The 25,086-nt window shown below is 54.9% G+C and overlaps 1 protein-coding gene across 7 annotated transcripts in view; it reads right to left on the bottom strand.

Annotated features, from left to right (window-relative positions):
* MGAT5B (alpha-1,6-mannosylglycoprotein 6-beta-N-acetylglucosaminyltransferase B) overlaps positions 1–20,900 on the bottom strand; it is an 86,221-nt gene extending 65,321 nt beyond the window's left edge. For 2 of the 7 annotated variants that reach the window (XM_054256530.2, XM_078374739.1), the window contains exons 1-3: positions 19,383–19,527; positions 16,444–16,556; positions 6,103–6,250 (exon numbers count right to left, since the gene is read on the bottom strand). In XM_054256530.2, coding sequence (XP_054112505.1) covers positions 6,103–6,250; positions 16,444–16,513 — 218 coding nt within the window. In that variant the 5' untranslated portion in view covers positions 16,514–16,556; positions 19,383–19,527. Of the gene's footprint in view, positions 1–6,102; positions 6,251–16,443; positions 16,752–19,382; positions 19,528–20,210 lie in introns of those variants that run through there. The other 5 variants (XM_054256531.2, XM_054256528.2, XM_078374740.1 and 2 more) reach the window with 5 other exon arrangements.
* Positions 20,901–25,086: the final 4,186 nt, after the last annotated feature.

Here is a 25,086-nt window from a genome sequence, read left to right as displayed (position 1 = left end):
GGTGTGAAAGAGAAGAGTCAAGGTGACTGCAAGGTTGGGGTCCAAGCCATGGCAATAATGGCGCTGATACAGCCTGAGATGGGGGTTGGGGCAGAAGGGGGTTCTGGGTGCAATCGGGACACCCCACATCTGAGCGTTCCAGGACACCCAGGTGGGTCAGCAGGTGCTTATTCTGAGAGCAGCAGCATCCAGGGCTACGGCCCCAGCTTAAGATGTAAACTGGGGAGTCTAGACGACAAAGGTGCTTTTTTTGTTTTTCTGTTTTGTGAGACAGACTCTCCCTCTGTCACCCAGGCTGGAGCACAGTGGCGTGATCTCAGCTCGCTGTAGTCCCCGCCTCTTGATGTCAAGCGATTCTTCTGTCTCAGCCTTGGGAGTAGCTAAGACTACAGGCATGCGCCACCACGCCTGGCTAACTTTTGTATTTTTAGTAGAGATGGGGTTTCACCATGTTGGCCAGGCTGGTCTTGAACTCCTGACCTCAAGTGATCCGCCCACCTCAGCCTCCCAATGTGCTGGGATTACAGGCATGAGCCACCGCACCTGGGCTAAAGGTGGTTTTTAGAAACATCAAAGTTCAGGGTTCAAGCCCACCACTGCCCCTCACTGACCAGATCCTCCAGCCACACCGCTCCCAGGCATCCCCTCCTCCCTAGTCCTCCTCCCTCGGGCTCAGCCACCTCTGGGTCTGCAGGCCATCTGCTCCTTCCCACTGTCCAGAGCACTGGCTCTTTCTCCCAGTCAAAATGTCCCTTCTTCAAGACTCATCCCAAACATCCCCTGTGTCATGGGGACTTGGTGATCTAAGCCTCCCCCAATGTGGCAAGGTCACCCCCTTCTCTGGACCCTTACAGTACCAGGAAAGCAGGGGATACAAACCGTCCTCCTGAGCACAGGGCACAGGGCCCAGGCCTCCTGTCATCATCGTCTCTAATGCACAAGTGAAGAACCTGAGGCACATAAAAGAGCCCAAGGCTGCCCGTGTCTGCCCCACTCACGGGAGCCACTGGCCAGGCTGGGCACCGGGCACGCAGCGGAATTCTGTCTCTTCTGTGTCCTCCACCTGCTCTCAAACCTCCAGCCGAGACTCTGCACACAGTAGGCATTCAACAAATATGGACTGACCTCCTCAATCCAGACAGCCTCAAATTTCAGTGGTTTCACGGCCTTACGGAAAAATCAAAGATCATTACTATTTGGCTTTAGGATACATAATAGGATGCCATTTGCAACAAATCGGCCTCCCTGATTATGTTTTCCTAGGCTAAAATCACAAATTTACTTTTCCCGAGGACACACCAGCCATGTGGAAGGCGGCAGCCCAGAAGCTTCGGAAACGGCTGGAGAAGAGCAGTGGAGGTGTGTTTTAAGCCACAGGAAATTTCTAAGCGGAGAATCCAAGTGCAGATACCCGAGAGTTTTCTGGAAACACAGCAGCAGGCACTTCCGCAGGATTTTTGCTGGTCTAGCTGCAGGTTGGTAAACCTGGAGTCAGGTTCAGCGTGGGGTGGGGGCAGGAGTGTCTGTGCAGGAGGGGAGTGTGAGCAGGCAGCTTTCACGGGCCCTGGACACAGCCACAGTTTTTCTCCCTAAATCCAGTAACCACAGTGCCCCTGAAATTGACAGCTGTGCCTGTGGGTATGATGGGCTCTGCTGGTTGTGATGGATGGTTGCTATTTCCCAGGAGGGAGCTGGGAGGTGGTACGTGTTCCCCTTCCCCGAACAAGTTCCCTCCTTCCCCAGGAGGAGACAAAGGGCAGGGCAAGGGAGGGAGGGACGGGCCAGGACTGGAAAAAATCAGAGACCTCGGATGTGCCGAAATAGCACCCCCAGCTCAAGAAGCCAGAGCTGGAACCGAGGTCCACCGGCCCCTCAGCTCTGCTGCCTGCGGCCACATCCTCAACAGAGACCAACCAGGCCTGCTCCTGACCTGGGAACAGGCCTGCAGACAGGGGCATCTGACAGAATGAGAGGGGCAAGGGGCTGGACACGAGGGAGAAGGAGCCGGAGGGGCAGGGGCTGGATCTGAGGGTACACACAGTGTCAGAGAAGAGGGATACGTGCACACAGACAGGAAAATGGCCTCATGCCCGGGGGGGTTTCCAGGGAAGCTCAGATCCCTTTGCCGGCACTCCCCATCTCTACCACAGCCTTGATACTTCCCCTCCTGCCACCCTGTTAATCCAATTTTCACACAGCAGTCAGGGCGATCTTTTTAAAAAAATAAATCCAATAGGCCAGACACAGTGGCTCACACCTATAATCCCAGCACTTTGGGAAGCTGAGGCGGGCAGATCACCTGAGGTCAAGAGTTCGAGACCAGCCTGAGCAACAGGGCAAAACCTTGTCTCTACTAAAAATACAAAAATTAGGCCTGGCACGGTGGCTCACACCTATAATCCCAGCACTTCGGGAGGCTGAGGTGGGCATATCATCTGAGGTCGGGAGTTCAGGACCAGCCTGATCAACATGGAGAAACTCCAAAATTCCAAAAAATAAGACAGGTGTGGTGGCACATGCCTGTAATCCCAGAAACTCAGGAGGCTGAGGTAGGAGAATCACTTGAACCCAGGAGGCAGAGGTTGTGGTGAATCAAAATCGCACCATTGCACCCTAGCCTGGGCAACAAGAGCAAAATTCTGTCTCAAAAGAACCAAAAATTAGCTGGGTGTGGTGGCAAACACCTGTAATCCCAGCTACTCAGGAGACTGAGGTAGAATTGCTTGAACCTGGGAGGCAGAAGCTGCAGTGAGCTGAGATCCCGTTACTGCACTCCAGCCTTGGTGGCAGAGCTAGACTCAAAATATAATAATAATAAAAATGAATAAATAAAAAATAAATAAATCCAGTAACTTCCCATGGCTCTCGGAATGGCATCCCGTAGCCGACAAAGCCCATAACCTGGCCCCATGGATCTCTCCCGCCCCTCACCATGCCCGGCCTTCCTGTTGGTTTTTTCCCTCCAACAGAACAATCTCGTTCCTACCCCAGGGTCTTCGCACTTGCTGCTCTCTCCACCTCAGGTTTTCTGCTCCCAGCTCCTCACCTGCAACTGACACCTCCCCTTCCTTCAGATTCAGGCTTAAATATCACAGACTTGGGAGGGCCTTTCTGGCATAGCCAGCCCCTTTCCCAGTCACTCACTCTCCAGTCTCTGGAGCATGGCTCAGGATCTGAAATGATCCTGTTTGCTTCTTCTTCCTGGTTATTCCCTGTCTCCCCCTCCAGAAGAATGAGGACAAGGCGCTCTCAGCTCATCACTGTGCCCCCAGCACCTGCAGCCTGACACTCCCCAGTGCATGGGCAAGTCTCTTTCATCCCGTCTGTTAGGTGTTAAATCCCTGGAAGGTGAAATCGCCTCTGACCAGGGACCCAGCACGATGCAGTGGAGCCCACCAAGGAGGCCTGGCTTCCTGGGGGTGACAAGCCCCACCGTGGGCCAAGCACTGCACTAGACACTTCATGTCGGTGTCACATTCCATCCTCAGTTCCAGGACCGCAATTTTCGAGCTTACATTTTCCAGACCAGAAACGAGAGTGCAAGATCAACAAAGGATGTTTTTTTCTGATTCGTGAAATAATTGATATGAAAACTCGAAAGAAAGAAAGGAAAGAAGAAAGAAAAAAGAAGAAAGGAAGGAGAAAGAAAGAGAAAGAAAGAAAGGAAGAGAGGAAAGAAAGAAAAAAAAAGAAAGAAAGAAAACTCTTAGAGGCCAGGCACAGTGGCTCACACCTGTAATCCCAGCACTTTGGGAGGCCAAGGTGGGCAGATCAGCTGAGGTCAGGAGTTCAAGACCAGCCTGGCCAACACGGTGAAACCCCATCTCTACTAAAAATACAAAAATTAGCTAGGCATAGTGCTAGACGCCTGTTATCCCAGCTACTCAGGAGGGTGAAACAGGAGAATCCTCTGAACCCAGGAGGCGGATGTTGCAGTGACCTGAGACTGCACCACTGCTGGTCTCCAGCTTGGGCAACAGAGCAAGACACCATCTCAAAATAAATAAATTAATAAAACCTCTTAAAAAGGGACAAAAACCATAGCACATATAACCATATGTTTAATAAACCATCAAGAGCACAGTGCTTAGAAACATGGGCTGTGGGGCCAGTCAGCCTGAACCCAAAGCCAGGTCCAGCCACTCACAGCTGTGCAACTTTAGGTGAGTTTCTGAACTTCTCTGTGCCTCAGTTTCCTCCTCTGGGAGATTAAAGTTTCCTCTCCTGGGAGAGTAAAGATTTAATTAAATCATTCATTGAAGATTAAACCATAAGACAGTTGTGAGATGGGTAAGATCACGGAGCTTACGCAGTAGGAACCATGCCAGGTGCTCAGTGCACGTTGAGTAAATGTCAGCTGATGTGAGGGTAATGACGCTCACAGCAGGCTGGCCTGCCAGGCATCCAGGACATTTGCTCAGTCAGCAAGGCCAGTTAGAGATTGGCCCCATAGACAGCAGCCCAGCACCAGCAGGCTACGTGGCAAAGGATCCCACACCAGTCCACATGGGTGCACTGTACTTCAGGCCTGACTCAGGCAGGCATCCCTCCAAGCCTCCCATGGGCACGGTGATCTCCTGTGGGTCATCATTTTCCTCTATTTCTCCCAACTCCGTTGGGAGCTTTGGCTTTTCATCACACACGTTGGCTGAGAAATAGCTTTTCTACAAATTGTCTAAAGTGCATTTCAAGCTTAATTTTTAGCAGCTAGAATACACTTAGCACATCAATCTCACAAAGAACCCCAGTATGTAAAAGATGGAAAGTGGAGCTCATCTCCCTGGAATAGGGTGGGGTCAAAGCCCCCTCCTTCCACACCCACCTCTAGGGACCAGGGCTTCCCAGTCAGGGCAGCCTGACCTCACGCACTCCTGTTCCCTGAGGTCCAGGAGATGCCTATATACACATGACTTGGATGTCAGACTACATACGTCTCTGGAGATGCTGCTGGTATTCATAAGAGAGCAGCAAGACTCTGGGCTCTCAGACATCCTGGCCGAAGTAGAAGAATATTTAGAATAAACAAGCCAGAAAGTTCTACTTGGCAAAAATGGCCAGGGATACATTAGTAACCACACATGCCCCTCAACACAGAGCTCAAAATCGTCATTAAAAAAAAAAAAAGGAAAGTATGGGCCAGGCACGGTGGCTCACGCCTGTAATCCCAGCACTTTGGGAGGCTAAGGCAGGTGGATCACCTGAGGTCGGAGCTCAAGACCAGCCTGGCCAACATGGTGAAGCCCCATCTCTATTGAAAAACAGAAAAATTAACCTGCGTGGTGGTGCACGCCTGTAATCCCAGCTACTCAGGAGGCTGAGACATGAGAATCACTTGAACCTGGGAGGCAGAGGTTGCAGTGAGTCAATATTGTGCCACTGCACTCCAGCCCAGAGTAAGACTGTCTCAAAAAACATTGTTTTAAAAATTTTTTAAAGGCAGTAGATGTAATCTCAGCACCTTGGGAGGCCAAGGTGGGCGGATCACAAGATCAGGAGTTCGAAAACCTGGCCAACATAGTGAAACCCCGTCTCTACTAAAAATATAAAAATTAGCTGGGTGTGGTGGCATATGCCTGTAGTCCCAGCTACTCAGGAGGCTGAGGCAGGAGAATTGCTTAAACCAGGGAGGTGGAGGTTGCAGTGAGCCAAGATCACGCTACCACACTCCAGCCTGGGCGACAAAAAAAAAAAAAAAAAAAAAAAGGCAGTAGAATATGTACTGTGAGATGCCACTTACATGATTTGTTAAAATCACACACTATGCATTTATAATGTGTGTGTGTTAAACATATGTGCAAATGTGCTTGGAATGGACTGGAAAAACATCAATTTCAGGGAGGCACTTGTCTCTAGGGAGGAGTTGTTAAAGGGCCCTTCAGTTTTCATCTGTGATGTTTTATTTAAAGAGGAAAACAGGCCACAAATGCGACAAAATGTTAACGGTTATTAAATTTGGGTGGTAGAAATGCGCTCTGGACTGTATGACCATGTGGCCAAAATTTTCTCCAGATTCACAAAAGGAGATGACGGGCAGCACCCTGGGCAGAGTGGCAGGTGCCACCAATCCCCAGCTCCGTGTGCCTCTTCCCCACATCCCCTCACCTGTCTGCGGGAAAGTGCAGGTCGCCGCCGGCCCGGTGCAGCTCACTGCCATTCTCCAGCCTGGCCAGTGCATCCATGCGCTTCACCATCAGCTCCAGCAGGTCGCTCATCTTGCGCAGGACACCGCGGGACTCAGGGCCCCCCATCACTGTGGGCAGAGTGTGGGTATGGTTAGGGGAGGCCCGAGCAGCCTGGAGGCCACCTGAGGCCACCTGGTGTCCAGGCCGGGGCAGCTCAGACAAAGCTGGCCCCAAAGCCCCAACACCAACACCAACAGCAGACCCCAGCCTCACCCCCATCTTCCCAGGCATTTCTGACCCCTTTGCTGCATTGCTTTGCGGTGCAGAGAACAGCATCATGGTTCTCATCGTGAAGTGCAGAACCCTGGGCAGCCCGGTTCCCCACCAGCCGTGAGACACTGGGATCATTTCCTAAGCCCTTTGGGCCTCAATTCTGTCAACTGTAAACTGGAGCTTTAGATGTCGTCTTTGAGGTGCCCTGGGCCCCAACAACCCTCATGTCCATGAGATGGCAGGGAAAGCCCAGCACTGAGGCAAAAGCCCCAGGGCCCCCCAACACAAGCTCCAGGTGGAACTTCTAGATCGGGGTTCCTAGAAGGGTGGCCAATCGCTCAGCAGCATCTGAATCTTCTGGCCAGGCTGTTAAAATTCAGATTTCTGGGCCTTGGTCTAGATCTGCCAGTTCAACTATCTGGGGCCCAGGGCCCGGGAATCTGCACTTTCCTTGCTCCCCATGGATCCGAGCATGTGGGTCAGTTGGGAGCCTGTGTTCAGGAGCCCAGGACCCTGTGGCTTCCCCAGCCCTCCTCCTGCCCGGTCTCTGGGCCCTGACCCCATCTCTTCCCCATCCCCCTTCCCTGGACCCTCGGGTAGGAAATCATAATGCATGTGTCCTGAATCTCAAGCTGGTCTTTGGGTTCCCAAAGGTCGACTGACAAGGACAGGTTCCCTAGGGCCGAGGCGGCTGCTTTTCCCTCTGCTCCCAGCCTGGGTCGGGGAGACCTTGTGAAGAACAGAATTAAATGGAAAATGAGGCGCTTCGACCAAGATCCCATTAGGCAGCCTGCACTCCTCCACGGCTTCCTTTCTCATCATTTCTGATCATTAGTGCCGCACGTGCCAGTGTGCAGGAGTGAGTTCTCGCCTTCCTTTTTAATTAAACCTGAAGGCGTCACATTGCCCCCCCCAAACAGTCCATAAGGAGCTGGGCTGTAGGCACTAAAATCCCCAACTCAGCTCCTCGAAAACCACCATGGGTCGGGCTTAAAAGCACTCCCCAAAATGAGCCAAGTCACCTGGGGACAGAAACCTTCCACGCTTCCAGGCTGCCAGTCCAGGGGCCCAGTGGAGGATGCCATGGGTTGGGCTCCCCAGAAGCCACACCTGGGACAAGGGTTTGACGGTAAGTAGTTTAACCAAGAGCTGATGGAAACCCCAGCAGGAGAGTGATGAAGAGAGACAGGGAAGCGGGGGAAGCTGTGAAAGTTGCACTGCCTGGCATGTTACCACCCGGGGGCACAAGCTCAGCATTGTGGGGGAGGCCCGAGACCGTGTAGAGCACGCTGCAGTCACCACAACTGGGGAGGGCGAGGGGACTGAGGCATTCAAACACCTTCTCCCACCAGTCTCTGGGTGAGGGCTGCTCTGTTCCAGAGACCATCCTGCTCTGGCACTTTCCCCACTCCCCCTCCCCGCCCCACCATGGGGTGGCTAAAGAAGGCTTCCAGGCAAGGCCACACAGATGCTGGCGGCTGGAGGTCTGGTCCGTGTGCACTGGAATTGTAAGGGCCGAGGGTATGAGCACCACCAGCATCCACTTCTCAGGAAAGAAGGAGCCCGAATACCCCAGCTGGCTCAAAGGGACAGGCAGGGCTGGGAGGCAGGCACTGCGTGAGCTCTCACCAGCCTCCACCCACTGACTCCCGTGTGACCAGCACACAGTCATCCCATGGCTCTGAGCCTCAGCATCCCCAACTCAGGCAAGAATTCCAGGCCCCACCTGCAGACCAATGTCACAGCACCAGGAAGGTGATGAGAGAGGCCACTGAGAAGAGGCAGAACAGGGAGAGGAGAGAGGGAGCAGAGAGGGGCTGGGTAGGGGCAGCGGTAGCCCTGCACCACCACAGCTGCTCTCACACCTCTGCTTAGCTTCAGCTCTTCTTCCCTGGCTGCGGCCAGCCAGGCCACTGCTGCTGCGTTCCCACACTGATATAAGTCACACTGGCTGGGCACCCCTGACAGCTGAGCCTGCCCCAGGTCAGAAGGGAGCCCACAGGAGCTGGGGAGGGACCACTCATGCACCTTGGAAATGCCAGCCAGGCCCAGGCTGCAAAAGAGGAGAAGTTGCCATCTCTTTAAAGACACAGAGTTCCAGCCAGGTGAGGTGGCTCACGCCTATAATCCCAGCACTTTGGGAGGCCGAGGCAGGTAGATCACGAGGTCAGGAGTTCAAGACCAGCCTGACCAACATAGTAAAACCCCATCTCTACTTAAAAAATACAAAAATTAGCCAGGTAAGGTGGCATGAGCCTGTAATCCGAGCTACTTGGGAGGCTGAGGCAGGAGAATTGCTTGAACCTGGGAGGCGGAGGTTGCAGTGAGCCAAGATTGTGCCTCTGCACTCCAGCCTGGGTGACAGACAGAGAGAGAGAGAGAGAGAGAGAGAGAGAGACTCCATATCAAAAAAAAAAAAAAAAAAGACACAGCGTTCCTGGCTCTGAAGAACATGCATGAATGGAAGCGGGGGTCAGTGGGGGGAGGCGGAGATGCCTAGGAAGGCTCACAGGTGGGGTTGGGTATTGGAGAAAATGGGCATATTCCCTCCCCACCCCAAGAGCTGAAGCAGCAAGGGACTTCCCCACAAGTCCCTCTCGTAAAAGAGTGGATTTTCAAAAAATCGGCTAGAAATTTCATTCTAGCGTTAAACGAGACTAACTCAGGTCTCTCCAACCTCTCTGGCCCTCCCCACACACTCACACACTCAGTCGGTTAATCTGGGCAGCCCTGGTGAGCCATCCCTCATAGCTTGGGCTGGAGTCCTTCTCCAAAGGAGTGGGATGAAACAAACAGGATATAGATGGCTCCCTCTCTCTTAGCTTCCCAGAGTTGGGGGCAACAGTTTGCTTTTTCAGATCACTCTTATTTCGGAGATGCCTGCCCAAGTCCATCAGCCAAATTCAACACTGAGCTTGCAACCGGTGCTTGGAGTAAATGAAGAGATCCCCATCATTTTACCTAAAAACAAGGAGGGCATCAGACGACCTGCCTGGCCACTGCTTTGCACAACTCCTCGTAACACCACTGGTACTGTGACCATTAAAAGGGTGTCGTGGAGTTGTGCAGTGCACAGCCTGCCCAGCCTCACTGGGCAGCCCTGGTGGGCTGTCGCTCATAGCCCGGGCTGGAGTAGCCCCTTCTCCAAAGGACTGAGATGAAAAAATGGAATAGCAGGCCACAGCTGGGACGTCGTGGCTGTGCCCTGGCCAGAGCTCTCAGGCCTGACTGACCACAGAGCCTGTTAAGCAGCTCGCTCCTGCAGACGAAGCACCCTGGTGGTGCCGAGCCCACAGCACAGCTTTTGGGTCGGCGCTGTGTTCCCTGAAGTGCCTTAGGCCTGGCGCCCTGCCTGCTGCTCTACTGGTCCCACTCTCCAAGCCCATCCCAAGCTTCCTCTGCCCCTGCCCATTGCCTGAGCCCCTCCCAGACACCTCTCAGTCACAGCTCTCCACCCACACCCCACACCCCACGCTCCCAGCCCCATTCCACAGGCTGGAAAACAGCTGGTGGGCCAAAAACTACGAGGTCTGGCCTCAAGCTGCAGGGGCCCCTGAGAGTCAACAAAGTAGAGCCGCAGCAGCAGCACGGTGGCCTGGGCCCGGCCAAGCGGGGCAGGGCAGAAGCCTGGACTCCAGACCCGCTCTACCACGGACCAGACAGGTGGGCAGGTCACCGTCCTTCTCTTGGCCTCAATTTACCCTCATGTTAAACGAGGGGGCTGGGCTCACTGAGCTCTGAGTCTCTATCGCCCTGACTTCTGTTTCTGGTCTTCCCCTAATTGCCTCCAGAGATTAGGGAAACGAGAAAGGAAAGAATCGCTCCTATAAAAGCTGGCAGCAGGCTGGGTGCAGGGGCTCACACCCGTAATCTCATCACTTAGGGAGGCCAAGGTGAATGGATCGCTTGAGCTCAGGAGTTCAAGACCAGCCTGGGCAACATGAAAAAACCCCTTTTCAATAAAAAATACAAAAATTAGCCAGGCAGGATGGTATGTGCCTGTAATCCCAGCTATTTGGGGGGCTGAGGTGGGAAGATTAATGGGGCCCATGACATTGAGGCTGCAGTGAGCTGTGACTGCACCACTGCACTCCAGCCTGGGCAACAGAGTGAGACCCTCTCTCAAACTAACAAACAAAAGCCCTGAGGACTTACAGAGGCATGGGTCATTGCAGCCTGGGTTTAATGATGGCCATGACCATGGAGACAGATCCCCACCCCATCAGACTGGACCCGAGGCAGTGAGAGTCCCACCCCCCAGTGCCTGGGGATTAGGAGCTGCTCTGATCTTCTGCAGATGGCAAGGAACTCCAGAAACCCCTGAGACCTGGGGAGACAGCCCCCACCCCTTCCCAATGAGTCCTCGGGGCACCAGGCACATTTTCTGCTCCCGAAATGCCCAAAGACAATGGGGGTAGGGTACTCAGGTGGGAAGCAGATCAGGCCGACCATCCCCCAATGACCCACTCCCCCAAAAGCCACCATTGGCCCTGGGACTATCAGCAGAGCAAGCTGACACCGCTTCCCCAGAGTCACTTCACCACTCCTGGCGTCAGCTAAATTGAAATATATTTAATGTGAGGCCCCAGTGATACATCTCAGAACAGGCACATGTTCCCTCCATATTTCCATATAAATAAGGAAAGCTGGGAGCCGGGAGATACAAATAGATCCTCTCATTTACAGACGGGTGTGTTTATTACCCACGGAGGCACATCCCCTCCCCAGATGCTCTTTGTCTCTCTCTGTCCCTCCCGTCCTCCTCTGTCCCCCTTTTCTTGTCCCCATCCCCACCCTTCACCATTGGAAATTGAATGGGCCCCCATCTCTCCAGAAAGCAGAGACCTCCCTGGCACTGAGAAGGGAGCTGTGACCGGGTGTTTGCACAGCTGGGGAAATGCGTACATTGGTCTCTCTGTACTTGGTCACCACAGAAACCAGCTGAGGCCACGGGAGCTCTGGGCTCCGGGCAGCAGAGAAGACAAGGACAGACCCTGGGAGGTCACATGAGACTCTTCCTCAGCCCTCAGGGCCCTGGACCCCATCCATCACCCCTGAGAGAAGAGCCCCGGGGACCCTCTGGCCAGAGCCAGAGCCATCCACGGAGCCAGGAAGCCTTCCCCGGGTTCATTGCTGACAGAGGCCTGGGAGGTCTGGGAGGACGCAGTAGACACACGCAGCTGTGCCATGGACCTCCGGCCTACAGAATCCTCCCAAAAGACAGTTCCCACTACTACTTTTTTGTTTTTTTAACCCAAGACAGTCTCACTCAGTCGCCCAGGCAGTGCCATGATCTCGGCTCACTGCAACCTCCTCCTCCCACGTTCAAGCAATTCTCCTGCCTCAGCCTCCCAAGCAGCTGGGATTACAGGTGTGCGCCACCACACCCAGCTAATTTTTGTATTTTTAGTAGAGATGGGGTTTTGCCATGTTGGCCAGGCTGGTCTCAAACTCCTGACCTCAGGTGATCCACGTGCCTTGGCCTCCCAAAGTGCTGGGATTACAGGCGTGAGCCTCCGCGCCCAGCCTCCTACCACTATTTCTTCAAGGCAAGTCAGAGGGCAGGAAACAGCCCCAGAGCCCTATCTGCAGCCACAGGGGAAAGGAGGCCTCAGATGTCAATTTAGAAGGAGAGAAGGGCTGGAAGGGCAGGAGACAGGAGAAGGCCCTGGGGTGGGAAGTAAGGCAGAGCCGCCTGCGAGGGGTAGTGCTGGAAACCCCTTTCCAGGGCCCAGGCCCGGCCCAAATGCAGCAAGAGGGAATGAAGTCAGATCTCCAAGTTATGATTCCCCATCCAGCCTCCTCTCCTGAATCTTTAAGATGAGTGTGCAGAATACAGAATGAGATGTCAGTCACATTTCATCCCTGAATTAATCAGAGTTTACCATGAAGTATAAACAGGCACAGAGGAGAATTTGGAGGCCCCGCACAGAGACCACCATCCACAATAGGCTGAATGACGCCCTCCTCTCCTTTTCGAGAAAAGCCTTCTCCTCCCTGCCCCTTCGCAGCCGCTGTCTGCTTGGGACCCCACTTCTGTCACTGGTTTGACAGGTGAGGAGAGCCTGTTTTTCCCATTTGTATGCAGATTGTTTTGTTGACCAATCCAGTGATTTTTGTTTTTTAATAGCAGGGCCTTAGAGGATTTCCTTCTCCTGATTCTGCTCTGGGGTTGTCTAGACTCCACAGATTAGTTTTGCGAAACAAAATGTGCGTTATCCAACAACCCAGCCCTGGCCCAGGATTCCAGGATCCCTCCCCAGGCCTGATTCAGTCAAGCATTTGCCACGCACCTCCCTCGCAGCCCCAATCCTTCCCTCAGGCATCTCCTAGGGCTGCCCCAGGCACTGTGTGGGTATGGAGTTTGAGGGGCTTCTCTTGCGGGATCAGGATGTTAAACCCATATTGCAAACTGCTTTCCAGGCCTGAGTTCCTGCCTTGGGTCTGCCCAAGCAAATTAGCTTCATCCAAGGGTATGAAAGAAATTGGCCAGGCCTGTGATCCCAGCACTTTGGGAGGCCAAGGCAGGCGGATCATCTGAGGTCAGGAGTTCGAGACCAGCCTGACCAACATGGAGGAACCCCGTTTCTACTAAAAATATAAAATTAGCCAGGCATGGTGCTGCAGGCCTGTAATCCCAGCTACTCGGGAGGCTGAGGTAGGAGAATCTCTTGAACCTGGAAGGCAGAGGTTGCTGTGAGTCAAGATCGTGCCATTGCACTCCAGCCTGGGCAACAAGAGGGAAACTCTATCTCAAAAAAAAAAAAAAAAAGAAAGAAAAAAGAAATACAGGGGATTCTGTGAATCTGGATCTAAACTGGATCAGGGTCAGCTTTTCCGGGTTCTCTGCAGCCCCTTTTCTTGTCTGTCTTCTCCTTCTCCCAGACTTAGTTCTGTATTCCAGGCACTCAGCTTCTGAGGCCTGGGAAATGTGAAAAGACCGGCTTGGATAAACTTGGTCTGAGAACTAATGTTACAACACACAGAATCTCCACTCCTAGGTATACCCAACAGAAATGACTACATGTAGGTACCAAAAGATGTGCACTAAAATATGAATAGCAGCACTGCTCACAAAAGCCCGAAACTAGAAACAACCAAATGCCCACCAATGGTAGGACGGATAAAAACGTGGTGTACTCACAATGGGAGGCTAACAGCAAAAGAAAACAGAAAGTGCAAATGACTACAACCACATACAAGATCATGAGTCTGAGGGGAAAGCCACACAGAAAAGAACACTCCTGTATTAGTTCATTCTCACGCTGCTACTAAAGACATACCCGAGACTGGTTAATTTACAGAGGTAAAAGGTTTAATTGACTCAGAGTCCAGCATGGCTGGGGAGGCCGTAGGAAACTTACAATCATGGTGGAAGGGGAAGCAAACATGTCCTTCTTCACATGGCAGCAGGAAGGAGAAGTACTGAGCAAAACAGGGAAAGCCCCTTATAAAACCTTCAGATCAGGGCCAGGTGTGGTGGATCACACCTGTAATCCTAGTGTTTTGGGAGGCCAAGGTGGTGGATCACGAGATCAGGAGTTCAAAACCAGCCCATCTCTACTAAAGATACAAAAATTAGCTGGGTATGGTGGCACACACCTGAAATCCCAGCTATTCGGATGGCTGAGGCAGGAGAATTGTTTGAACCAGGACCCAGGAGGTGGAGGCTGCAGTGAGATCGCACCACTGCACTCTGACCTGGGCTACAGAGCGAGACTCCATCTCAGAGAAAGAAAAATAAAATCAGATCTTGTGAGAACTCACTCACTATCACAAGAACAGCATGGAGGTAACCACCCCCATGATTCAATTACCTCCCACAGAGTCCACCCCACCAGACGTGGAGATTATGGTAATTACGATTCAAGATGAGATTTAGGTGGGGACACAGCCAAACCCTATCAGCTCCCAACACAATTTCATTCTCATAAAGTCCAAAAAACAGGCAGAACTCCTCTATGTGATCAGAAGTCAGGTCTCGACCATCCTTGGGTGAGTAATGACTGTGAAGTGGCATGGGGACACTTGGGGGCTGATCATGTTCTGTTCCTTGATCTGGGTTGTTAGTTGTATAGATTGTTCACACACACACACATCTCTAGTCCAGCTACATGACCTTGGGCACGTGCTCTTCCCTCTGTGGTTCCATCCCTCTTTAGACCCAGACCTGCAGCTGGGGTTGGACCCCCACCCTGACACCCAGGCAAAACTGCACAGCACAGAGCACAGCAGAGCACCCACACCCCTTGCAATTCTGGGCCACTGAGCCTGATCCTGCCCAGATGGGGCCAGAGCCATGGGGTAGGAGTGTTGCCTTGACTCTCCAACCTCCTTAGGGAGATGAGCAGAAAAACCTGAGCCCAATCAAAAATCCCTCCTCCCCACCCCGACTCCCACCTCTTAGACCCCTGATGTTTCTGGAGGTTCAGCTTCCTCAAGGCCTCTGTACAGCCCACCCAGATGGGCACACCCCTTTCCAGGGTGGCACCCAGGTAGTTTATGAATCTCTGTCTACAGCCCATCTTCCCATACACCACTTTTCCCACCAGACCTCCCCAAGCCACCCTTCCAGTGCACGTTTGCAACTGCCCCATCCCACCCCCACCCACCTCAATCCTCAGCCTCTCACACATAGATATTCTGGCACCTCCTTGGTCCTCTTTTGTAAACACGCTTTGCTGCAGTGCCCCCGTTTCAGGCTTGACACATCCATTAAGTATTGATGGAGTGCTCATTTGACAGATGCTGCTGAGGCCCCTTCCCATGCTTTATCTTAGCGTATCTTCGAGATGAGCCTGGGAAGTGGGTATTACCATCCCATTTACCAGAGGAAAATTTGGAGCCTCAGAGATTGAGAAATCTCTGCAAGTCAGAGATGGGATAAATTAACTTACACTCAGGCTTGAATGACTAATAAGTGTGAGATTCCTTCTGAGAGCTTTTGCAAGTTTAAAGAAGTGCATGTGAAACCAGAGCAATGAATCTAATGATGAGATGGCAGATGGCATAATAAGAGCCCCTCAGCAACCGCCCCAGATGACAACCTATTCAACTTGGGATGTCTATGATATTCATTGCCAGGAACAGGGGAGCCAGGTAGCCAAGCCCTGCGAATTCAAGAAGGTGGACTTCAAGGAGAGACTTTGCCAAGGGGCAGGGGAATCTCACAGAGCCAGCCCTCAAACAGTTCCAGAAACCCACTCACCTCAGTTTCCCCACTACCCCATGTTCCTCCTTTAGACCAGTGATCAGAAGAATCCCCATGACACAGTGGGCAGGACTCAGTTCTGACCCCCACCCCTCCTTGGGTGAGATGAGGTACGGAGAGGCCCAGCTTCAGGAGGAGGGCTCCCAGCTGGTCACTCTCATGCCACGTGGCTCCAGCCATGCTGGGTGATGTCCACGTGTGAGCTCCTTCAATCCAATCTCTGCAGAAGGTCACTGCTGCCCTTCTCTGTAGGGAAGCCAGGTGACTCGGCCAAAGGCACACAGCTGGTAGGTGATGTCTAGGATGTAAGCCCAGACCCCCCAGACCCCCAAAGCCCATGCTCTGATCTCCATTCCACTGCCTTGCAAATATTGTGTGGGCAAGGAGTGATGGGGCCTGGAAGGGGGAGCTGTGTCCCAAGGACTCATAGATAAAACATTTAAGCCCAGGGCTGGGCCTGTCCCTACTGTGGCCACAGGCTGGGCCAAAGGCGAGGATATGCATGCCTCAAAGAGACAGATGTCATATCCAGAGACCTCTTACCCCCGACACCCAACTAAAGAAGCGACACTGGCAGCCTCTTCTGAGCCCCGGGAGATGCTGGCTTAAAGGCCCCAGCCTGGCCTGAGAATCCAGGCCAGAGGAGGCCTGATCATCACTGCCAGACCAGAGCCAAAGCACACTGAGGGTCATACAGCCCAAGCCCAGGACCCCACCACTCACATCCATCTACAGGGTGGCCAGAAAGCCAGGAACAGGGCTAGGCTCAGAGGCACTTCCTCTTTGACCCACAAACACCCTCACTCATCTCACACTCCCCTTACCCCACCAAGGTACCTTCTGTGCGGATGGTGAATGGCGAGTCCCCCAGGCGCCGGGTGGAGAACTGGCCTCCTAGAGAGGTCATCAGGAAACAGAGAGTGAAGAAGCCGATGCCCAGGACAAAAAGCCTGCAGAGAGGAAGGAAGCATGTCAGAAGGGCAGGCAGCACCATCATGCCCCAGCGCTCCACCAAGTACGCACTGCACAAATGCTTTATGAGTGAGTACATGAGTGAAGGAGGCAAGGGAGAACGAAAGGGTAGGGGCTGAGCTCCCAGGCCCAGGAGGGCTCCCCTCACTATAGGATAAAGAGAGCTCGACTACAGGGAGCTGGCCCACAGCCACACGGAAAACCACGAGGCAGAATGACGCACACTTAGGCGTGAGGCAGGCGGGCTCTAGCCTCCAGGCAGAGCTGGTTCATTAACAGCTGCAGTCCTCAAAGTGTGGTCCCCAGACCAGCCGCTGGCATCACCTGAGAATCCTTGGAAATGCCAGTGCCAAGTCCAGACCCCAAATGACTGAATCAGACACTCTGGGGATGGGGCAAGCAAGCTGTTTAAGCAAAGTCTCCTGAAGATTCCACTGCATGCTGAAGTTTGAGAACCAGTGATGGACACAGCAGGGCCCGATGCCAGCCAGAGGGCAAGGAATTGGTCCAGGCAAGGCCAACCTGGATCCCATCAATCACCCAGGCCACCCTGGGTGCTGTGCAGGGGCCTTGCTGCAGCAGTCATGAGGTCGCTTGGACACCATCATCCATGTCCACTACTAGATGGTAAGATCTCCATGGCAGGGCCACACGGCCCCGTGCCCACGATCCCCCCAACACACATCTCTCCTAGGCAGGTGCACACAGGGTCATCAGCCTGAACCATGGACTGGCCAGGGTGTCCTTACACCTGTGCCCTCACACCTGTGTGACAGGTGTGTGTGCTGTCCTGGCCAGAACAGGACTCTCTTGTTCATGCTTTCAACACGGAGTTGTGGATTATCTACGAGGATCCAGGCTCTGGGGTAACCCCAGGGGTACAGGAGGGAACGAGGCACAGAACCCTCCCTCCCTCAAGCCCAGACCCAGAGTTCTGCTGCTTCCCTCATCAATCCTAGGCCCAAAACAGGAGCACTGAGCTCAGCAGCACAGCCTTGGGGCTCCTCTGGGACCTTGAACCAATCAGAGGACTTGATGAACTGGCAGAGCTGAAAGGGGCACCCTCCCACCAACCCCAGATCAGGGCGAGGAACCCCATCTTGTGTGGAGCCAGGCTACCCGGAAAGAGCCCCACATGTCATGCCAGAGACCCCTGGGCCTCGCCCCTCCACTCCCCGCCCTCCAGTTCCACGCTTGTTTGTATCTTTACACAAGACTTGTTTTATGCATTTTAATATTCATTATTTGAAATTGGCAGAGCAGTATTTAATTAAAATTTGGTCCATTAAAGAAAACACACAATTGCAGAAGAAAATAAAAAGCACAACAAAATCCCAGCCCATATTTAAAGGAAGCTGTTAAGAGATTTGGGCAGGGAGGAAGAGAACCCAAAAGCAGAGAGGGCCTTGGGAGCTTCCCCAAGGAGAGACTCGAAGACCACACCCCCAAGAGGGAGGACAGGAGACGTGATTCAGTAGCCGAGACTGCATAAGGGACACTTCCCTAGGTGCAGAGGGATGCCTTGCTGAATTCCACCAAACCTGGGGCTGTGGCTCAGATCTTGGGGTCCCTTGGAGGAAGTCAGGTGGTTCTGCAGACAGCAGCCACGGCAACGGCGTAAGAGAGGTGCTGTCCTGTGCCCAGGGAGATCCCAGGGGAAATAAGCTATTTGTCCTCCCAGTCTAAGGACAAGGACAGACTTCCCCCACTCCTGTCTCTAGTACCTCACCCCCCCGCCCCGGTCTCTTCCCCAGCCAGGGAGTTGTATTTAGAGCTGGGGACCTGGGCTGCCTGCCAGGGTCCAACAACCCTGCTATGAGAAAGGTGTCTGCCCTCTTCAGCTCAGAACCTGAAGCCCCCAGCACACCTAATCTGCATCTCCCTCTGCCATCATGCCCTCCATCCTGGGGTTCAGTGTCCCCCAAGGCAGCTGGGGACCATTTGGAGTGGATTCAAGTTAAAATGGCTTCAGCCATCCATGTATCCACTCAAGCAATATTCCAGGGGCACCTATGGAATGAAGACGCTGTCAGCAGCCCTGGGAAAACCAGAGGGATCAGGACCCCAGCCTGCCTTTGAGGATGAACAAGCTGGGGTACTGTGACTGGAGCCTGCCCCCCTCAACTGAAGGGACTCACTGATGACTGCGGGTCTCTGGGCAGCCCAGGGACACCCTGGGGTGAAGTTACACAACTCTGGCGACCCGTGCAGCTCCACCCCAATCCTGCCTTCCGATAAGGGCCTGAAAAAAACCAGGGCAAGACCAGACAAGGAAGCCGCTCTGGGGCGCGAGCGCTGTCCGTGGTGCTGGCGTCCCACGGCTGCTTCCAATCGCTCCAGGAACACCCAGCGGTCAGGAGGGCGGGACCGGCAAGGGGTCGGGGGTCGGGGGTGGGGGGAAGAAGGGGCGAAGATCCTCCAGTGTTCCCAGTCAGGCCAGGGATTCAAGGGCTTCCCTGGAGGAGCAAGGCCCTTTCCAGAGACGCCTGCTTCCCGCCCTGCTTCTCATGGGCTCCCAACGCTCCCATCACTGCCCAGGGCCTGCCCCAGCTCTCCCGGCCTCCTGCACCCCCGGACCGCTGCGGTCTAGCCTAACTCCTGCCGTCTCTGAGGGCTGCCTCTTCGGCCCAGCACACAGGCCCGGTGTGCTGGGAGGCGGGCGCCAGGTGAGCCACCGTCTCCCCGCCCCCATCGCCCTCTGGGAAGACTACAGCGGGGCTCGGCGGGCTCCGGCCGCGGCCTGAGGGGTTCAGGCTCCCTGCCAGCTCCACCCTCGCAAGCTCCGTCCCGCACCCGGACCCCACCTGTGGCGGCGTCCCGAGTCCGGCCCCTACGTCGGGGCTGCCACTCCCTCAGCGTCCTGGCTATCCAGCTACCCAGGGCCCCGCCGGGCGCCCACCAGGCAGCGCCCGCTTCCCATCCCGCTACAGGAAGGCTCCGCGGGTGCCTGGGAGGAGAGGGGGCTGCGGTCTCCTCAGCCCCAGCGCCCGCCGCCCCCCCAGCCCCGCAGCACCGCCCCTGCTCCCGCCTCTACAACACCTGCGGTCGGGAGGCGAATCCCGGGATTAGGGGGTCCTCGCCCTCATCTCGGGACCCTCTGGTCAGAGCCAGGCCAGAGCCCCGCGGGGGGAGGGCAGTGCCACCAAAAGTGGGGAAGAGGGTAGCACAGGCAGGGAGGTTGTGGGGGGAGCGACCTAGGGGCGGACGGGCAGGACGGGAGGGACCAGAGGGGGAGCTACGGGGCGCTGCGCACTAACTTTGCCGCCCGGATGGGACAGTCCACCGGGTGAGGACGGACCCCGAGGGGCTGGGAAGAGGTGCGCAGGCTGGGGCGACTTTCTGGGCCCAGGACCACCACCAACACGCAGGTGTTTTCTGCCCCCATTCTCACTTCCGCCCCCGAGTCCTCTCCGACCCTGCCCAACTCAGGACAGGTACCAGAATAACACACCCCTCCCCACCCGCACCCCAAGTCCCAACCCCATTCGTGTCCCCAGCCCAGTCCCACTGGTCATCGCCAAGGGTTGAACCGCCCCCTCTGCCATCGGGGCTTCCACCCTCTCAGGAACCGACCTCGCCCGCCTCCACCCCGCGCCCCCCGGGGGAAAAGATCAACCAGAAGGGAACTTTACCGAAAGGGTCTCAGGGTGACCAGGCATCTTCTGACCATTATCTTCCCATCAGGGTTGACGGTGATCATTGTTCAAACTTGTCTGGGCGAAGAGCCACAGGCGAGGCCGGACGCACCGTCCTGGGCCCGGCTCCCGCCGCGTCCTAGCCGCGAACCCTCTGCTGGCCGAAGCCGCTTCAGAACGAAGCTGGGGGCGCGCGGCCGGGTGGCCTCGCTGTTCGGGCCTGGGCGGGCAGCGGAGGGAGCAGCGCGGCTGCCGGAGGGCGGCGAGGGCGCCCGGCCCGGCCGTCTCTGCGTCTCCGCCCTCCCCGCTTCACATTTTGGGGGCCGGGAGGCGGCGCGCCCCCAGACCACCGGCCGCGCGTCTGCCTGCTCCGGCTCGCTCGTTGGGCGGGACAGTGCCGCGGCGCGCAGACGGGATCCCCGCGGCGGGCGCCCTCATTCCCGGCCCCGCGCCCTACGTGCCGGCTAGAGGCGGCCCCGGGCCCGCGCCCCCGCCCCCCGCGCCTCCGGGCCGCGCGGATCCTCGGCCCCGCGCAGCGCTGCGCCCATGGCTCTCGACGGAGGCAGCCCGCACCCGCCGCCCGCTCGCCCGCCCGCTCCGCTGCCCGCGCTAGGGTGTCCGGCGTCCAGCCCCGCGCCGCGCTACGCCGGGAGGCGCCGCATTGTTCCTCGGAGGAGGCGGCCGAGCGGCGCTGGGGCGGCCCGGGAGCGGCTGCGGCGCTTCTAAGACGCGCCGGCGCCATCTCGTGGCCGCAGCCTCGCTGTGCGCCCTGCCCGGAGCTGTGCAGGGCTGGGGCGCGGAGGACCTGCTTGGGGAACGGCGGGCGGGGGTCCCTGCTCCTCCCCCTGAGCCAAGCAACTTCCCCGGGCGCCATCAGCCCCGAGGGCCAAAAGCCGCTTTGGCTTCCGTAGAGCACAGAGGAGATGCGCGCCCAGCGGAGACCCTTCTCTTCCGCCAGGTGCCCCCACGGGCTTCCGCACCAGCCGCTTCCCACCGATGGGATTTCACTTGGCGACACCCGCCCATCTTCTGTCCCTCCCTGATCAGAAATTCCCGTGGCTCTTCTTTGCTTACTGATCTTCTTTGCTTAACTCGGCCTGTGGCGCCGGGGCCTACTCACAGAGCCAGGCGCAGGGGCGCACTGAGTTCTAGCCCCAGATCCTCCACCAGTCAGTGGGCAATCAAGTGTGCACATCTCAGAGTCTCCACTATGAAATGATTGGACCAGAAGCTCACCAAGGCCCCTTACAACCCTAAACATGTAGGATCTCATGTGGTCTCTTAGCATCTAGGCGTCCTCCCCTCCCCTCTCCTCACCCTTCCTAGATTTGGAATAAGTTTGCAGTTGCAGAGATGGACAGAGGCTCTTGGGAGCTCGCAGGGCCAGTCTGAAGAAAGCTCTCTGGCTTCAAAAGCACTTCCCGAGGCCAGACCTGACCACCCCACCCTGGGAAGTGCCCAAAGCCTCAGTCATGTGTCAAATGACTGAGGCTTTTCCCAGCTCAGGCTCTGATGGGGCAGCCTGGCTTATGAAAGGAGGGGACTTTCTTTTCCTCCACCTGGTCCTGGTCCCCTCCAATCCCCCATGCCCAGTCTCCTTGTCGCCTGCCCCGCCCACCTCCCTGTCCCCTTCCTGGGCCATTTTTTACTGGCGGTGACTCATGCTCTCTGCTTTTCCTGCTCCTTCTTCATCAAAATTGACCTGTGCTGAGTTCCATTATCTCACTGCCTTGCTCCCTGCTAATGTGAAAACGGGTGATAAATTGGTCTTAGCAGAAGGATGTGTTACACCAGCTAGGTAACAAATTTGCATTGAACAAGGACATGCTGACCGTGCCTTTGTGCAGAAGAGTGACGGATGGTGGCAGGAAATTTGGGCATCATGGCAGGTTGGCTAAGGAGATATCGGAGGGCAGAGGTCTCTGCCAGGCCTCTAAATCACACCTCATGCCTGGGTGCCTACATCTGCCACAAACTCTGGCAATAATTTACTCCCTGAATGTCAAGGCCAAAGCTGTATCTACAGGAGGAATGAAATGGCCCTTCTGATTGGGCGCCTCTCTCATGTAAGCTCAGCGGGTTGCATTTATACCCGGTTGCCATTTTAGGCCAAAGGGGAAGCCTCTTCCTGAGTGGTAGAGATGGGGCTCCCTAGAAGTCATGGTCACCTCTGGAGCAGGCCATCTGGGGAGGTAGCCTATCCTCCACAAAAGCCAGAATTCAGGAGATAGGGGAGGATGCTTTCCACTTCCTCTGGGTCACACTGTCTTAGATCTGGACTTTGAGGCTGGAGTGGAGGAGCCCCTCTGCCATTTGATGGACGGCTTGGGTACTGAAAGCGAGGTGAGCAGAGGAAAGCCAGTGACTTTTTTAAAATTTATTTTCTGAGATGGAGTCTTGCTCTGTCACCCAGACGGAAGTGCAATGGCATGATCTTGGCTCACTGCAACCTCCGCCTCCTGGGTTCAAGCGATTCTTCTGCCTCAGCCTCCTGAGTAGCTAGGACTACAGGCACATGCCACCATGCCCAGCTAATTTTTGTATTTTTAGTAGAAACAGGGTTTTGCCATGTTTGGCCAGGCTGGTCTCAAACTCCTGACCTCAAGTAACCCGCCCGCTTCGGCCTCCCAAAGTGCGGGGATTACAGGCAGGAGCCACCACACCAGGCCAGCCAGTGACATTTTATGAGCCAGACTGTTCAGCTGCCTGGCCCTTTTGGAGTTTGTCTCCTTTCCTTGGCCTCTTGTCTGCAGTAAAGTTCCATGTAAACAGTCCTGCTTGCTCCCTGCAGTGCTGTAGGCATTAGGAGAAAAGCTGTGAATGCCATATCATGCAGTCTTGGATACAACCTCTTCACACCTTGGTTTCCTCAACCATAAATCAAGCTCCTTATAACCTGCTTCATAGAGCTGTTCCGAGGATCCAGCCACTTAATGCAGGCAAGTAGCCCATTGCTGGGCCCTCTAGAGCCTTCCAAGCATGGTGGTTCTGCTGATCATTGCTCCCGTCCATCAGGAACAGATGCTGATTGTGCCCCCTGCTGCAGTCACCTCTGCAAGCTAAGAGGCAGATTACTGAGGACACCTTCCACTCTCTGCCTGAGGACTTTTTTAAATGGCTTCCGGAATATGCTAGAACATGAAGGGGTAAGAAAGAAGGACCCTGGGGGGCAGTGGCTCACACCTGTAATCCCAGCACTTTGGGAGGCCAAGGTGGGTGGAGCACCTGAGCTTAGGAGTTTGAGACCAGCCTGACCAACATGGAGAAAGCTCAACTGTATTAAAAAAAAAAAAAAAAAAAAAAAAGCTAGCCAGGCATGGTGGCGCATGCCTGTAATCTCAGCTATTTGGGAGGCTGAGGCAGGAGAATCGCTTGAACCTGGGAGGCGGAAATTGCAGTGAGCCGGGAAATTGCTCTCTAGCCTGGGCAACAAGAGTGAAATTTCATCTCAAAAAAAGAAAGAAAGAAGGATACCCTGGACAGGGCATCAGCACCCTGGAAGCAGCACTCAAGCAGTGGACAGACACCCCTACTTCCTCTCCCTCAAGGGGACCCTCTGCATGGTGTTACCCTGTGGTTCCCCGGGTTCCCAGCAAGTCTGAGCTCCAGTTGCCTGTGGTGTGACCAGCCCTATGATGTACCTGTGTTCACTCACTTCTCTCCCCTGTCTCATTCCACTCCCCGGTCAATGCTCCTGGGGTCACCTCCCAAATAAACCACTTACAGAATCCCATTCTCAGAATCTGTTTTTGGGGTCCCAAGGTCCTGCTTCATCAACTCTTGTTTCTCAGACTGGCTTCCAGCAGAGTCACCTGCAGAATTTAGCAAAATTGTCCTTATTTTGATCTAATAGCTGAGGTACGGCCTGCGCACGTTGGTGCTTTAATGCCACAGGCTATGCCAACACAGGCCCGGGTGGGAAAGCGCTGTTCTGGACGAATACCCGTGGCCTTCTGAGGAGGCCGGGGAGTCTCTGCAAGCAAGCCAGGGGAGAACCGGGGGAGTGGGAACGGCCGCACTGCTGCAGAGCATAGTTGAGGACTGACAGTGGGCCAGTCACGGTGGCTCAAGCCTGTAATCCCAGCACTGCAGGAGGCTAAGGCAGGAGGAATGCTGAGGCCAGCAGCTTGAGACAACCAGCCTGAGCAACACAGTGAGACCCCATTCCTACCAAAAACTTTAAAACTTATCCAGGTGTGGTGACGTGCACCTGTAGTCCCAGCTACTCAGGAAGCTGAGGCAGGAGGATCGCTTGAGCCCGGGAAAACAGAGGCTGCAGAGCTATGCGCTCACTACTACACTGCAGCCCACATGACAGAGCAATGCCCTCTGTCCATTTTTTATTTTTTTTTTGAGATGGAGTCTAGCTCTGTCGCCCAGGTTGGAGTGCAGTGGCGTGATCTCGGCTCACTGCAAACTCTGCCTCCCAGGTTCAAGCAATTCTCCTGCCTCAGCCTCCCAAGTAGCTGGAATTACAGGCTCCTGCACCACAGTTAAAATACCCAATTAACTTTGTATTTTTAGTAGAAATGGGATTTCACTGTTTTGGCCAGACTGGTCTCGAACTCCTGACCTCATGATCTGCCCGCCTCAGCCTCCCAAAGTGCTGGGATTACAAGCATGAGCCACCGTGCCCAGCTGCCCACTCTCTTATAAAATAATAAACAGATAAATAAGGACTGACATCAGGTGAACCCATTCCCAAACCCCATCCCTCTTCATTGTTTCTCTCCTGAAGCTATCAACAGACACACCCCAGCCAAATGCAGGGCCAGAATGTACATTCTCCCAGGTGCCTTAAATATAGCACTTCCAGCTCCTCCCCCTGCCCGTGGGTTCTGCTGGCCTGGCTGAAAGGGTCAGAAGAAGCCCA

This window comes from Callithrix jacchus, chromosome 5 (assembly GCF_049354715.1).
Source record: "Callithrix jacchus isolate 240 chromosome 5, calJac240_pri, whole genome shotgun sequence".
Classification (NCBI taxonomy): domain Eukaryota; kingdom Metazoa; phylum Chordata; class Mammalia; order Primates; family Cebidae; genus Callithrix; species Callithrix jacchus.
Note: the sequence above shows the minus strand (reverse complement) of the source record. Positions and strands in the feature narration are given on the sequence as shown.